Here is a 15,457-nt window from a genome sequence, read left to right as displayed (position 1 = left end):
TTCCGATGTTCTCTGCAACCAGGGCAGCAGACAGGGGACAGACCCAATGATGCAATTAGCAGCACTCAAGACCAATTAGTAAACACTCCTTTGTTTCGAATCACTGCGAATAATGAGGCAGAGCAAATATCTCTGCCTGCAAAAGCAGCACCACCCCAGGCTGCGGAGGCTGTAGTTCTCAAAGCACTTAAAAAAAAGAGAGGAATGTCCTTATCCCCGCTTCATGGTGAAGACAGAGGTGTCAAGAAATGAACTGACATAGGCTGAATCTACCCACTGATCGAGAAGAAAAGCTGAGGTCAAAACCTATGTCTCTGGGGTGCCACCCTTGGCCCCACCCATCAGCCAAATAACCCTTTGTGAAAAAAACTCAGGGCTTGCTCCGTCTCTTGCTCCTTTCTGGCTCTATACCCCGTCAGCTAAGGTAGGGAAATCCATAATCCCACCTGCACTACATAAATAATCCCTCTTTTCAGATGGGAAATTCCCCACCGGTGGAACATCATGACAGCCCAGCTCACAAAATCCCAAGTTGTTTGCAAGCTGCTCTGGTGGGAAAGACAATGAACTTTGGAAAGAGATTTGAGCTCTCCCAAAGCCAGAGCACTCTATTTTATCAGGAGAGCATCTGGGCTTTGCTGCCTCCTGTCCACTCCAGCCCCACTTTCCCTGGCAGAGGAACCTCGTCTCTGACACGTTGCAGAGTTCCAGGCTTGCTCTTACTAATTCATTGCACCTCCAGACGTGACGCAGCCTGAAGGGCAACGCGTTTGAAAACGGGGCTCCTAAAACACAGCAAATGCTTTGAAAACTACTTGTTCATCGGTCACAAGCAAATCGATAGGCGTGGTCCCTGAACCCACCGGTCCACACTGGAGAAGACAGAGGTAAGGCAGGAGGTGGGAATCATTACCTTCAGCTTGGGCAGCCGCTTGATGGTTTTCAGGGGCCTCAAGACCCGTAGCACACGGAGAGACTTGATGGTCTTGATATCCCGGCCCTTGTTGGTCCTACCATGTTGGAGGGAGGCACACGCACCCAAAAATGAAACGGAGAGACAGTAACCTTGCAGACCCGGGCTTTTCAACAGCTGACAAGCCCCCTAGCATGCGTGAGGACAGGAATGGGAAGGCCACATGCCATCATGGAGGCCCACACTCACAAATGTGTGACTGCTGAGTGCTCAGCCTGCCTAAACCCGTCTCCTCCAACACACGCGCTGACAGCTGGCAGAGATGAAAAATAAAGCAATCTTCTCCTCCTCGGGATGAGCCCCTTTCCCCTTCGCTGGGGAGCAGCGACCTTAACAAATCCCCTCGTTGTGGGAAGCAGCGACGTGCCAGGGCTGGGGCAGGGGATGCAACGCTCTCCCCGAGCGAGGGCAGCTGCCCAAAGGGCACTGTGGCACACTGTCCTCCACCGTGTCCCCAAGCCATGTCGCTCAACGGGGCCAGGAGGTTTGCTTCCCTACTGCAGGCATGTGCCGTTTGCAGACGGGGCTTGCAAAAGGCCCCCACCACGGCAAATTGTTTTCTACTGGTTGCAAGAAATTAATAACAAAATGAGGGAGATGCACTCAATGGGGTCTATGTATGTGCAGGTCACTCACCAAGGATTTTCCATCCCGGTTTAAACTCAACGTTCACGGTCCTTACATTCACCTAGGGAAGCACTTGCTCCATGCTTGGTTTCTTTGCAGAAATGCTGTCTTATGGCTTTCTGCTTTATTCCATCAGTGCTACTCAACCTGGTCAGCCTGGTCTTCCATCTCACAACATCTCAGGCCTCTATTTCCTCTCCAGATCAGGGCTGCACTTGCCTCCACCCCAAGTCAGCTGGGCTTACTATTAGGATTATTTAGAAAAGCAGCACTAAGACCCCTCATGACCCTAATTTCTTGAAGACAGTGATTGATCCCAACCACAATATGAGGAGTTTTTTCTTGTCTTTTAACTAAAGCCCATGAGCTAGATGAAGTAGAGAGGTCCTGGTGAAGGTGGCACAGTTTGTATACATTGGGCACCCTCAAAAACCATCAAGGAAATTACTTACAAGAACAGACGCTCCAAATTACACAGCTCCTTTGCGAGGGTTAATGCAACGAGGAGCACAATAATGGGCTTAATCATTAAGAGATGTAAACAAAACCACTAATTAATAGCCCTCCCTAGGAGCACAGCCCTACAAATGCATGGGAAGCAACTGTACAAACAGCCTCGGGGCCCACTTTGCACCTCCCATCTGCTTTGCTCAGCATCTGGGGCATCTGACTCCGGGCTGGGCTGAGGATTTGAGGGCAGCGCTCAGCTGGCACAAGCTGCCACCATGGACAACTCAACTGCAGCAGTTTGCATCTGCTGAGGAGGGACCTCTGCAGACCTCAGGAAACGTACTGTGGATTTGCTTGGGATCCAATATGGATATGGGATATAGGGCTGGATAATGCTTGGAGGAAAGCCTGGCCTTGCTGTGTCTACCGCTGAGGCTGATCTCTCCCCAGCTCCCTGAGCTTGGCATGAACCACATCCCATGCCCTTGGAGGACAACCACACCAAAAGCACCCTCTTCCAAAGGAGAGGGATTGCATTGCTTGCAAAACAAAACAAAAAAAAATCCCTCCTGCACTTGTCCAGAGTACACCACCTTTAATGCATCCCGGGGCAATACAGGGGTGCGTGCAGAGCAGCATACTCCGATCTCTGCAAACACAGCTAAGGGTCAGCACGGGTGTTGGACAGACAGACACCCGCCTGCGCCCATCCCACCGCGCTCCCCAGGGCAGTACCCCACGGTGACCCGCATGGCATAGTTACCCCAAAGCATTCCTGTCGGTGATCCAGCCCAGCAGCCAGAAAACAGCACCAAGAGAAAGAGAGAGAAGAGAGGAAGAAGGTAAGAAATGCACCAGGGAAGCTGCACGGGGGCGACTTGCAGCCTCTCGGGTGCAGGGACCCTGCGGCAGCCCTCCACCACCCCATGCCTGGGTTGAAAGGCACGACGAGTAGACCACACTGTGTCCTCCATGACAGGGCTTATCTCCAGGGAGAAACTGCCTGCTGGGGACGGGAGCGTGTAGTGAAACCTCTACTACAAGAGGAACCTGTGGAGAGCAGGACAGTGGGTGACAGTGGGCAGGTGTGTGGTAGTCCTCAGCCAGGAGTCAGGGGAGACCTCAAGGCTTCGCCCCAACCAAAGGCAGGTGCCCCTGAGGGAACCTACCTGCAAGGCCACAATAATTCCCATCCAAACAGACTAACTCCGCTCAATCACTTCCATTAATAAATCCACTGATTAAGAACCTGAGCAGCAGTGTGGGATCTCCTGCAACCCAGCAGGACATATGTTCAGACAAGCCAAGGTGGTCTACAAGGTCCCTAGTTGTAACTAAACCTCCATCCTTGCTTGAGCTAAGTCCCTGCCACGTGCACACAGAAGGCTTAGTACTGGGGGCAAAGCCTACAAAGTAAAACATTTCTTAAAAACCGTAAAAATAACCCCTGGCCCTGGCAGGACGTTAGTGAAGCAAGTGGAAGGTGTGTGGAAAAGGTGATAGTTTAACTCTGCAGCACTTCTGTGATGGGATGTCAGACCTCTGTCCTGACATGCCTCACATCAGGTTATTTTGCAGTACATAGGGGTCCCTCTTGCTTCCAGACACCGGTGCCAACGAGCACAAGGAGATGCTGCTCAGTAAAGAAAGACCCGCTTCTGCTGGGTACCTCTGGGTGGAGAAACTCCTGCCCTTGCCCACCAGGCAAGACAACGAGGAGTATGTACTGACCACCACTCAGGCTTTCCACCAACCTTTCCATCACTCAACCTTTCCCACTGCTGCAAGCCCACAGGCATAGGCATCACCACTTCCTAGCAGCTCTGCAAAGCCACAAGCGAGCGCTGCTCCTCTGCGCAATGCCTCCTCAGAGGGTGCCACGGGAGGCAAAAGCGAGCAGCGTCTTTAGTTATGGTTCTGGTTATTTCAGCTAATTTAATTTGAACTCTTTGGAGATTTATGGTTTTATATTGGGCTTTTTATTTAGGCTGCGTTGGAATCGACGTATTAACTTTCCATGTGGAGAGCTACAAATGAGCCAAGATGACCTCTTGCTCAGGATGTACAGGCTCCGATGGGGCAGTGGACAAGCCGCGAAGCCACACAGGGAGATGGCTTTATGGGTGGACACTTGCTTATTGGTGATTTTGATGTAGCACTGATGGCCGGCAGATGATGGTAGCACCACTGGACCAGTTCAGAGACCTCCTGCTGCACCCACAGTTACCCAGGATGGCCACAAGAAAACCGAAATGCAGAGGGGAGGCAAAAGGGGCAGAAAGCCCAAATGGTTTGGGTTCCAGCACTTCTTCAACCAGGAGGTGCTGGACCTGGCCACCAGCCTCTCTCAGCCACATAATTGCTGAAGCTGCTCCATGGGCATCACTTTGCCCACTCAGCACCATGGAGGTGAGGAAGGGACACATCCCCCTCCCTGCCCCGCCTCCGCCCCACATCAAAGAGATTATGGAGGGAGAAGAAAATGAGAAGGATTTAAACATCACAGACAGAGTTTTCCTTTTGAGACTGGGATGGAGGGGTGGATGGAGGGAGAGTGGTGGGTTGGGCCATGTACAGTTGGCAGACATCCTGCAGCTCCTGGGGCCACAGCAGTGATGGGCTGCCAACAGGAGAGGCAGGTGTCCTTATAAATGCTTTATAATGTATAAACCCATCGGAAATCGCTGTGGTTCTTTTGTTCTCTTCACCCCCGAAGCCATGAGATCATCTCCTCCAGCAGGAGCAACCGTCAGAAGTGGGGGAGAGGGACAATCCTGCAGGTTTACATTAGAAAGAGCCCTTGTCTGTGACACAAGCAACTCGGTATCTACCCAGCTACAGCTACAAGAGTGGGCAGGTGACATAGATGCTTGCTGCAAAAGTACGTGGAGGTGCAAAGACCTTCTCTGTGGGAGGGGGTTCAGTGCTGCAGTTGATGGAGAAGCTCGCCCTCGAGAATTCAGCTGTCCCATGCCCAAAGGGACCTGTCCTTCCCTCGGGAGGCTGGGTGGAGGCAGGCAGGTGGCAAGCAGGGTTGGAAGGGGCACAGCAGCTTCCCCACATGCTTGGTGCTGGCACATGGGGACCTCGCCAGCTCCCCAGGAACCGTGCCACCTTTTGAGGGGGGGGGGGGGGAGGCAAAGGGATAGTAAGCACAGTAAGCACCAATTACTGTACTGATAGCTGCAGCGAGGACACCTGTCCACCCAGGAGCAGGCTGAGCCATCAACCTACCCTCCTTCAGCCATCAAAAAGTCTTGATGAAAGATGTCTTGGAATGAAAAGGCTCTCTTGTCCTCTTAAATCCCCACAAACCACCCTGTGTGCATCTTCAGCCTGCTTATGCCCTCAAGCCCCACCTCCAGACATGTTCTGAGGGGCTGCCCTGGCAGAGGGCATATCAGCCAGACCCTGGAGATGCTCGATCTATCCTCATGGTGGCCTAGGTGGCCTCCTGGGGGGCTCAGAGCAATGTCCCCAGCCAGCAGACTTGCCCCATGCTCCTTCCCCATGCCAGGGTCTGCAGTCAGCCCCCAGCCCTGCCCAGGGGCTAGTTCATCCCTGTGCCGAGCGAGCTGAATTCTCCTGTGATCTTCCGAAGGAGAGAGCAGCAGATGAAAGCACCGGGCGAGGAAGGGGCTGAGGAGGGTGAGGAAGGCAAAAGCAAGAAGCCAGGGAGGGTGCAAGTGGGCAAGAGTGAGGGGAAGGAGCTGCTGCCCGGCCAGGGTGAGACGGGAAGGATGGATTACGGGCTGTAATCCATCGAGTGACCTCAGGGCTCAGACCCAGCCACCCCAAGAGCCTCAGAGGGTACCTGAGCTGTGGACAAGGACAGGGCTCCAGTCTGCGCCGCTGCCAGGCCCTCCCCTCTCACCAGCACTACCGCCACCGCCGCCAGTGTCAAAGGCACAAAGAGAGAACAACAGCGTGACAAAGGAGCACGAGCCTCTCCTCTCTTCTCCTCTCCCTCCTCAGGCACCAACGGGGCGCCATGTGTCCCAGGGACCAGGGGTGGCCCTGGCCTGCAGGCATCACGTTGGCACCCACTCATCCTTCCTCAAGCTTACACTGCACCGCCTGCCCCTGCCGGCAGCACGGAAGAGGGCAGAGCAGTACGAAACTCATCCCTGGACACTTCTCCCCACCGTGGCACGGGCACTGCAGACGTCGAGCCACCCTGCACCCACCTGCGGAGGAGGACACGCAGGTGCCACAAGCTCAGTACCAGAGCCCAAACGCAAGGCGATGCTCAGCGGGGACACACTGCAGAGCAAGCAGGCAGCACTCTGCCCTCGGCATGATGCTGCAGCGGATGCGGGCACAAACCCCACCGGCCGCATCCCCATCCCTGCAGGGCTCCAGGGCAATGCTCCCCCTTGGAGCAGAGGAAAAGCCACCAGCCAGGGGTGCCAGCACAACCATGTTCTGAGGGCAGCTCCACCTGGCAGGCTGCTGCTTTTGCTGTCTCTGTGAGCCCCGGGATGAGTAGCACACGTATAACTCCAGCTCTGCCACCCTTAGGTCTTTCTCCCTCTCCAACAGCCTCTTCTGACCTCTTTCAAGTCCACTTTCACCACCAAACTCTTCCTAGCATCTCCAGCTTTCCTTGCCTTGCCCCCTGCCTACTTGCTCACCAGCAGTTGACAAACAGGAAGAAACCCAACTCTGGAGCTATACCAGTTTCAGGTGCCAGCAGCACAGCTGGGCTTCACAGTCAGCCACGCACCGCTGCCAGAAGCCATCCCAGACGCAGAGCAAAAGGGTGTGGAGAAATCCCCCCAAAATAAGGGGTTAGTAGCCATAACACACAGTTGCTCCTTCCTCCCACCCGGCCAAGGAAAGGCAAAGAGCTGACAAGGATGACAGCCACTTACGCCAAGGCGAAAGCCACCAGCGCTCCCACCACCACGATGAAATCCAGGATGTTCCAGAGGTCTCGGAAGTAGGAGCCATCCTGCAGGATCAAGCCCTGATCGATCATCTGCAGGGGGGGAAACGGTGAGAAAAACAGGCAGGGAACGAGCAGCTCAGCCATCAAGTGGAAACAGCTGCAGGTTGTGCTGGGGACAAGGGACATCACTGGGGAGCAGCAGACCTGTCCCTGCACCCCAGGTATATATCAAGGATCATCATATTTTGGGAGCCTAAAAATTGATAAAAGCAGTCCTGAGCATTCTCAACTCCCACTCCTAAGAACCAGGCTTTAAAGCCTCCATCACCCAAATTTAGGACCAGAATTGAAAAACGGAGCTATTTCCCATCTGCTGAAAGGACGCTGCGGGACACAGCATCCCCAGCGCAGCCAGCCCGCAAGGCCTCTTACCTTGATAACCATCTCGAAGGTGAAGACGCCGGTGAAGACGTAGTCAAAATACCTCAGGACCTGCAGAGAGGGGGCACGGGGCGCTCTGCAGCTGCTGCCAAGCAAACGGGCTCACTGGTGCCCACCCAGACCCTGTTACCATCCTGCTTCAGGGCTCGCCTGGCTCAGGTGCAGGCAGAGGGTTGGTTTGCTTGCCCCAAACCCAGCCTGTTCCTGAAGAGTTCAGGATGGCCATAAACCGGGCCTGCGTAGGCAGGAGAGAAACATTTGCCATGCGTGGTGCAAGCGGCTCTGAAATCATGCTGCGAGCTGGAATCATGCTCCCCCATGCCAGTCTCTGTGAACATCAGCATCCCCCAGTTTGAGCTACTTTACTGTCAACAAGGCACCCTGGTCCACTCCCCAGGCTCTAAACCCCACGTGTGGGAGGCTGAGAGTGATTTCCAAGGTTTATAAAGGAAGGTGATGGGGAAGAAGTCAGACCCCACGGCGCGGTGCAGGTGCTGCCACCAGCTGCCTTGAGCCGTGTCCCACATATGCCCCCCCCACCATGGAAGCTAAGATCCTACAGGACCTCTGCCTGCATTGCCTGCGGGATGGGGGGAGCGGGGGAGGGTTTGCAATCACTTTGTTGCGGTCCGAGTTGGTGAGGACGGGATCCTCCGCCGCGAGGGCGATGCTGCTGGCGGCGATCACCAGGAGGATGCACATCTCGAAGTAGCGCAGGTTCACGATGTAGTGGCAAGCCCTCCGCACCCTGCCAGGAGAGAGTCCGCACCCCGACCTGTGAGCTCCTGGCATGCCCCAGCCATGGCCCACATGCAAAACCCACCCCACATCACCGGCTTCCAGAGCAGAAAAATGGGCAGCAAAATTTTAGGAGCAAAACAAGGGAGCCCAAAGGTGGTTTGGGCTTGCTGACCCCCTTTGCTCAGCTGTCCCATCCCCCCAGACACCCTACAGCTGGCCAGGAAGAGTCCCTGACAAATTGGGGGGCTTATTCTTCCAGGCTACTGGAGCTGAACAAGAGCTATGGGGGAGCAGAAAACTGCAGAATAATGCAATAAACATTGAATAAAAATCACAATAATGCAACAAACATTGGATAAAAATCACAGCTAGCAATCAGCAGCCAGGAGAGAAAGCCACGAGCGTGGCTGGCTCAGAGGGAGAGTGTTGCCGGGACCTGGGGAACACCGTGGCTGGTTATCCAGGTTGTTTGGGAGATATCCAGTCCCCTTCTCAAGGGGATCCCCTGTTTTCAGTGATCTCTAGGGGTCCTTCCCCTTGCAGCCCTCCGCAGCCCCGAGCTCCTATGGTCTAAAAAAAGATGTCTCACGGGTTGGTGGTGCTGAAGATGAACATGGAGCTGTGCGGCACCATCGCTTTGCCCGTCTCGCTTTTCTCCTTCTTCCGCTTCTTCTTCTCCATCTCCTCCTCATCCTCTTTGCTCTCAGCCTCCTTTAAGGGGCTGGCTTCGCCATCTGTCTTGTTGCTAACTGCAGGAAAGCGAGAGCCTTTGCCTGGCCTTGCCCCGAGACAGCACCCTGGGGTGTCCCTGCCACCCGGGCACGTGCAACCCCCCACCCCAGGTTCTGCTTTGCAGCCCTCTGCTGTTTGGGGAGAGGGACCAGAAGGGAAGAAAAGACATGAGCTGCCAGGATGAAGCAGACAGAAGGGGTTTTAACAAGGCCAGCTTTCACAGTGCTGTTTAATTAATAACACCGTTTAAAGCAGCTCACCTTGACAGCGAGGATGTTATTAAGGGGGGGTTGAGCGGCAGCGAGTTGGGCGGAGGCTGTGGATGTGTTAGGAAAAACAGGGGATGCGAGTGTTTTGCCCAGGCGGAGGGGAAGGGGGAAGGAGGGACCAAATGAAGGGATGGGTGGGAAGGAGGTGAGAAAGGGAGAAGCTCCCCGGGGGACAACGGCACATCAGCATTGCGTTCGGGCTCCCCTGCAAAGCTGGGGTGCTGGAGGGAGGTACTGCAAAAAGCAGCAAGGAACGCCCCCCCCCCCCCCCCCCCGCTGTTGATGGATGCGGATAGGAAAAGCCATGCGAGTGGCTTTCCATCTCCACAGTGCCCCTGAGGGCTGGGAGAGGGGCTCAGGAAAGAGAGACAGGTCCTCACTCTGTACCACAGCGGAGTCGTGGACATCGATCATGATGGTGGTGCTCTCCGTGGCCTTCTCAGTGTTGGGGGTGATGGAGGAGAGGTCGGGCTCGCTCCGGCTGACGGTGCGGCTGGCCTCCAGCAGCGCTTGCTCACTGGTGTCTGGGCTGCTGCAGTCCTGCTCTGTCAGGCTGCCCGTCTTCCCCCCGAGGGGCTCAGGTGCTGCTTGCGGGGCGCTCCCCTCCTCGGCGGTCCCAACCAGCTCGGCATCACCGGCAGGGACCCCGTTTGTCCTGCAGGAGGGATGTGGGATAAAAAGAGGTGCGAGAAGCTAAGGGCAGAGGACAAGGAGGTGTGGGAACTGCAAGATGCCCTCCCCAGGTACCAACCTGACGGGCTCCTCGCTCGCTTCTTGCTCCCCCTGAATCAACGCCTCCGCTGCGGCCACATCCCCGAGCTGGTCCCCATCCTGCGTCCCCTCCGTGGGGCTGGTCTCCTCAAGACCTAACTCCTGGCTGGCTGAGCGGCTCCCCAGGGCGCTGGCTGGCTCCTTCCCCTCCATGCGGGCTCTGCGGTGCCGGCTGCGCCGCTGGCTCTGCCTCATCCTGGCCCTATCCTCAATGCCGCCTCCTGCCCCTTCCTGCTCGCCCGGCTCACAGTTCCCATGGCACGATTTCTGGTGCCAGGGCTCCTTGTCTCGCTTGGCCCGGGGCGACGGGCTCCTCCTGTCCTCACCACCACCGGGGTTGGCCCCCGGGGCTGTCTGCTCAGGTCCCTCGGCTGGTGGCCGCTCACCCTTGCCACCTTGCTCCTCGGCACATTTCTCCAGGGTGACGCCGTCCCCCGGTTTCTTCCTGCGGAAGATGCTGGCGTGGGGGTTGATGAGGTGCGGCTCGTCCTTGTTGATGCCCTCCTGGCTGGACATCTGCATGTGCCGGCGCAGCTGGCTGGTGCGCTGCTCCCACACCGACATGTGGTGCCGCCGGCGACGCTCCCGCCTGCAATGGGGGACAGAGAGTTGTCGGCATCCTGGACGCCCACCCCCACTGCTGGTGCTTCACCCTCCCCCCTCTCGATGAAGCACCCACCCTGGATTTAATTTGGGAATCCCAGGGAGAAGGAAATTCCATCCCCAGGGCTACGGGCTGGGCTCCGGCTTCATTTCCAGCCTTTCAGCATCCCTCTGGTGCTGGCAGGGGGTGGAAATAGGGCCGAAACTGTACTTCTGCCCCTTCAGACATGTCAGGCTGATAGAAGACCAGCCCCAGCAGCCTCACAGCTGCCCTGAAGCTTTCAGGCAAGCATGCCCAGCTTGCCGGGGGCAGCCAGCACCCCGGCTTGCCCTGTCCCAGCCGGGCAGTGACCACCTTCCTCTTGCGTGACTGCCTGGGGACACTTTCTTAAATATAGGTGATGCCCTCTCACTGCAGCCAGGGATCACTCCTTGCACTGGGGATGTCTTTGCATCGCCAGCTCCTTGGAGCCAGGCTCCTTTTCAGAGCGGTGCTGCCCTAACTGTACGAATGAGGGTGCGGGGGACGCTGGCGCAAGAGCCAGCTCGCTGGCAAGGGTGGCGGTGCTGATGGGATGGGGACAGCAAGTAAAAGGGAAAAAGATGCCAGGTCCAAGATCTGTCTTTCTCAATGAGAGATGGCCCTCAGAGCCATTTGCAATGCAGAATGCCACCAGGCACGGGAGGCCCCCACCCTTCTCTGTGCTCACCTATGCTCAGCCAGGACGGCCCCTCACCCGGCACACCCCGGGGAGGAAGCCTGCCCTGAGTCTTGGGGAGCAGCGTTTTCGGCTGCTGGTGGGGGAAGGAGCTGTACTGGGCTTCTCTGTGTTCCTGCGGGCGTGCTCAAGGGAGGGCTGGGCTACGCCATGAAAGCTTTGCAGTGCCGTAAACGTACGCACAAACACCCTGGAGAAGACAGACGTGCCCTTCCCAACACACCGAGGCACACGGAAACACCCACGAGCACACACGTGTACGTAACACTGCTCACCCCCGGAGCACACACGACTGCACATCCACGGGTAGCGGCACACACACGTGCTGCACAGCACACACGCACACGAAACCACGAGTGCACGCACAAAACCACGAAGGCACACACACGCACACAAAGAGGGGTGCAAAGGAGCACACTGAATAGAGACGAGCACGCACGCACGCACACACACACACACAACCCCCACTGCCGAGGTGGCCGGAGGGCAGCAGCGTGCGCCCCGGCCCCACGGACGCACAGAAAACACAGGAGCCACAGACGACACGCGCCCCGGCGGCCCACATACAGGTGGCTGCTGCGCGGCTCCCACATCGACATGTGGTGTCTCCTTCGCCTGTCTCTTCTGGGGAGGAAAAACAAACGGGTTCAATCCCCCCTCTTCATCCCTCCTTCGACTCATGTGGGCAACAGAGAGAGGTGTGTGCCGTCCCCCCCCACCCTGGGCATCCAGCATCTCTCCGGCTGCTGGGATGCCGGAGCGCAGCAGCGAAGTCCTTGCACGTACCTGCTTGTGCACCGGCAACGAGCTGCCCGTGGGGCCGCCCGTGTTCACACGCTGCACCCAGATTCCCACACCCCACCGTGGCACACCTCGCTGCCCTCCGGGGAGATGCACGCAGCAGCCATGCTCACGCTAGGGATGCGGATCCATTCGGTGGCGGCCACCGGAGCCTCCCCGACACCGGCCAGCCCTGCAGCGGTGAGGCTGGGTGAGCGGTGGAGGCTGCAGCCCCTCAGAAGTCCTAGTACACCCTCTGATATTTAACAGCTCTTTCAAACTGCTCCGAATTCACTTCTCCTGAGCAACACATGGCAGTTTTGCCGAGGAAGTGGTGTGTCGGGCCAGCTCCGAGCTGCTCAGAGCTGTCACCGTGGGTTAATGCTTCCCTGAGACCGCAGAAGGGAACACGAAGCTCACCGGCAAAACCAAGGCACAAGCTCAGGGCTGAGACGCTGCAGAGCCCCTTTTCACCTGAGCAGCCCCGACACAGGGAAGCCTACCAGGGCTGTCCGTGCCCTTCACCCCCGCCAACTCCAGGCAGCCGGGGACATTCAAGGCTTTCTCCTTTGTGCCGGCACGGAAAAGATTCAGCTACGCACAGCTCCAGGCAAACAGCCATGAGCATATGCAAACGCGCGTGCAGTGATTTACAATTTTTGCTTTTGCAAATGCCGCGCACGCGTGTGCAGGACGGGCAGGCAAATATACTCCAACCACACTCGACCAAGCGCCCGCCTGCACGCAGAGCTCACACAGGCGAGACGGGACACGTCTCGCTGCCACCCTGCGAGTGCAATGATACCCTCAACCCCTGAGTGAGTCACGCTGGCGACTGCCTCCTTATGGCCACACGCACGGGAACAGCCCGGCGCCACGCTCGAGGCAGGGGGTGAACTGCACAGCCGAGCCACACAGGCAGGACCGGCAGGCGGGGATCCGCCGCGCATCCCCGCAGCAAGTGGCCGAGCCTTCAAACGCATCCACGCACCACGTTAGGCACCAACACATGACAGCATCCGCATGCGTCCATCTGGCCACCCACTCATCAAACAGCCCCGAGCCATCTGCACCAACGGCGCCCATGTACAAATACAATACTCCGATCGGCACCGCAGCCGCCCACGCCAACCTGGCCACGTGGGAGCACTCATCCCCGAGCGCCACCGGACCTCTCCGCAGGCAGGGAACGCGTGTACCAAACCTGCCCGCGCTGGGTACCCACATAGAAATGAAGCCATCTGTGTCTGTGCACACCCAAATGCAGACGCTGGTTCGGCTTCACCGTCCCGAGTTTCCAACAGCCCTTTGGTACTGGCTTTGCTCTGGCTTGTCCCTTGCTGTGATGTCCCCATTGTCCCTCCCTGGCTGCCAGCATCAGCGTATCACCACCGAAGGCACATCAGACCTGATGCTGGAGATGGTTGCCCCCCGTGGCATCACACCCCCTTCCTGCCCCTGACGCTATCCATCCTGATGGTGGGAAAGAACCGGAAAAGAGATCTGTGAATATCAATGCCTCCCGTTTCAATGACACTAGAACAACAAGAGGTTAAAGAGATCTGTTTTCCTAACCAGCTTTGTCTGACAATGGCTAGAAAACTCTAGCAGTCACGTGCAGCATGGGCAAATCCTTTACTGCCCTCATATAGTCCATCTCCCCCTTTTCCTCTCTCCTATCTATCCATTCTCCAGCCTCTTCTACAGCTTAAATCCCTCTATTCCGTTGCTTTATCTGACACGTTCCCACTGGTAGCCAGAGATGGTCACAACACGCAGAGTCTGCCATCTCTCCCATAAACCCCCCCAGCACTTGGCCAGGCACAGATTTATTATGAACATCCCATCACCCCCAAACCAGCTCTGCGGCTGCTGGGATACCAGGCAGGGCTTACAAGTACCCCCAGCTCCCACTGCCCCTAAAATCACGGGCAAGGCATGCAGGATGGGGGCCCATCACATCCCACCGCTGCCTCCGACTCCTCCTCGATCAGTGCTCGCCTGAAGACAGCGGTTTCTCTCAGCAAATCTGCAAGAGATTCTGCCATGTATGAGCTTGGCTGGGTTTCAAAGCATAACGAAACCTAAAATTCCCTGGGAAGGGATTCTATAAAAAAAAAAAAAAAAAATCCTTTCAGCCGTACTGAAATGTACTGTTTTGGGAAACAAATCAAAACGCCTCGTTCCAATGTTGACTTTGAAAGTTTTATGTGATTTAGACCATATGACACTGCAAAATAAAGGGAAAAAAAAGGCATCTAGAAAGGAAAAAACAGAATTTTCTTCTGCTGAAACGCAGAGACAAGACTCCTTAACACCATGCCAGGGGTTTATGTGGTTTGGGGCTTTTTTTTCTAGCCCAAATCAAATTTCGGTATGATCAAACATGGTTTCGCAAACCTGCTCCATCTCTTATAACTGCATTCACTATCAGGGAAGGAGCCCGGGGGAGATTTGTGACACTACTGCTCCCTTCTCCTCCAGCCCTGGCTGCAATCCCACAGCTCCACCACAAAGAAACACTCCCTGGGAATAAATATCACCCCTCCTCAAGAAAAAAATGAGACATCTTCTTCCTCCCCACCCTCCTTCCCCACCCCTAGCAGCAGCCCTGAGTGTTTGAGCTGTATATTTGGGGCAGAAAGACTCTTTTAGCATATTTCTGCTGTGCCCAAGTTCTGAAGATGCTGCTTGGGGCAGAGGTGGCCAACTCCAGGGTCCTGCAGGGTGAGCTGGTCCCTGCTCCGATACCTCTCCAGAGGCACTGCTGCTCATGGGGAGCGTGCTCCTAGATCTCCATCCATCCATCCATCCATCCATCCATCCATCCATCCATCCTCAGGAAGACACCCAGAGAGGGAGTCACCCAGTGTGAGGATCCCTTTTTACTGTGGCAGACCCACAAGCAGCCGTTCCAGGCTCCGCTTCGGCTCTCCACCCTGCTGAGAAGCGCCGCTGGGCTTGGGGGGCACTGGGGTGGCGGTGGGGGGGGGAGGGAAGGGGAGTTGTCACTCACTCGATAGCAGGCATGTTTGGGGCGGACATGGGGCTGACTTCTTTGGCTTTCTGAAGGGCGTGCTTCTGGTTAAAGGCCTCCTCTTCCTCCTGCTCATCCTGCGGAGGAAAGAGGGGAGTTGCTTAGTGGGATGCTGAGGTTTCAAGGGAAGGTGCAGCCATCAGAGGCAGTGAGGGATGCACGGGGCTACCTTAGATGCCAAGGCGTGCGGGAGAAAAGGGGAGCGGGCACCTGTATTTCCAGAGACAGCCTTTATTTCATTATGGCGATGCAACTTCCCCACTACGCCAGATCTTAACTGAAGGCGTCAGCACTACTTAAATAAGTGAACCCAGCCCACTCCAGGCAAGAGCCCGGCTGTGCATGCTAGAACAGCCCCAGACGGCGTAGACCAGCTCAGCCCTCCCTTCTTCACAACCACAGGGGTGAGACAGGCATCCCCTC

At 56.4% G+C, this 15,457-nt stretch overlaps 1 protein-coding gene across 1 annotated transcript in view; it reads right to left on the bottom strand.

The window, feature by feature from the left end:
* CACNA1E (calcium voltage-gated channel subunit alpha1 E) overlaps positions 1-15,457 on the bottom strand; it is a 96,191-nt gene that overhangs the window by 24,065 nt on the left and 56,669 nt on the right. The window contains exons 18-27 of the mRNA XM_082483929.1: positions 15,014-15,111; positions 11,785-11,841; positions 9,876-10,484; positions 9,505-9,779; positions 8,713-8,872; positions 8,001-8,130; positions 7,374-7,433; positions 6,925-7,031; positions 2,814-2,825; positions 914-1,010 (exon numbers count right to left, since the gene is read on the bottom strand). Coding sequence (XP_082340055.1) covers positions 914-1,010; positions 2,814-2,825; positions 6,925-7,031; positions 7,374-7,433; positions 8,001-8,130; positions 8,713-8,872; positions 9,505-9,779; positions 9,876-10,484; positions 11,785-11,841; positions 15,014-15,111 — 1,605 coding nt within the window. The remainder of the gene's footprint in view (positions 1-913; positions 1,011-2,813; positions 2,826-6,924; positions 7,032-7,373; positions 7,434-8,000; positions 8,131-8,712; positions 8,873-9,504; positions 9,780-9,875; positions 10,485-11,784; positions 11,842-15,013; positions 15,112-15,457) is intronic.

The sequence above is a fragment of the Vanellus vanellus genome (assembly GCF_965231255.1).
Source record: "Vanellus vanellus genome assembly, chromosome: 5".
NCBI lineage: Eukaryota > Metazoa > Chordata > Aves > Charadriiformes > Charadriidae > Vanellus > Vanellus vanellus.
This window is presented reverse-complemented; position numbering and strand designations above follow the sequence as displayed.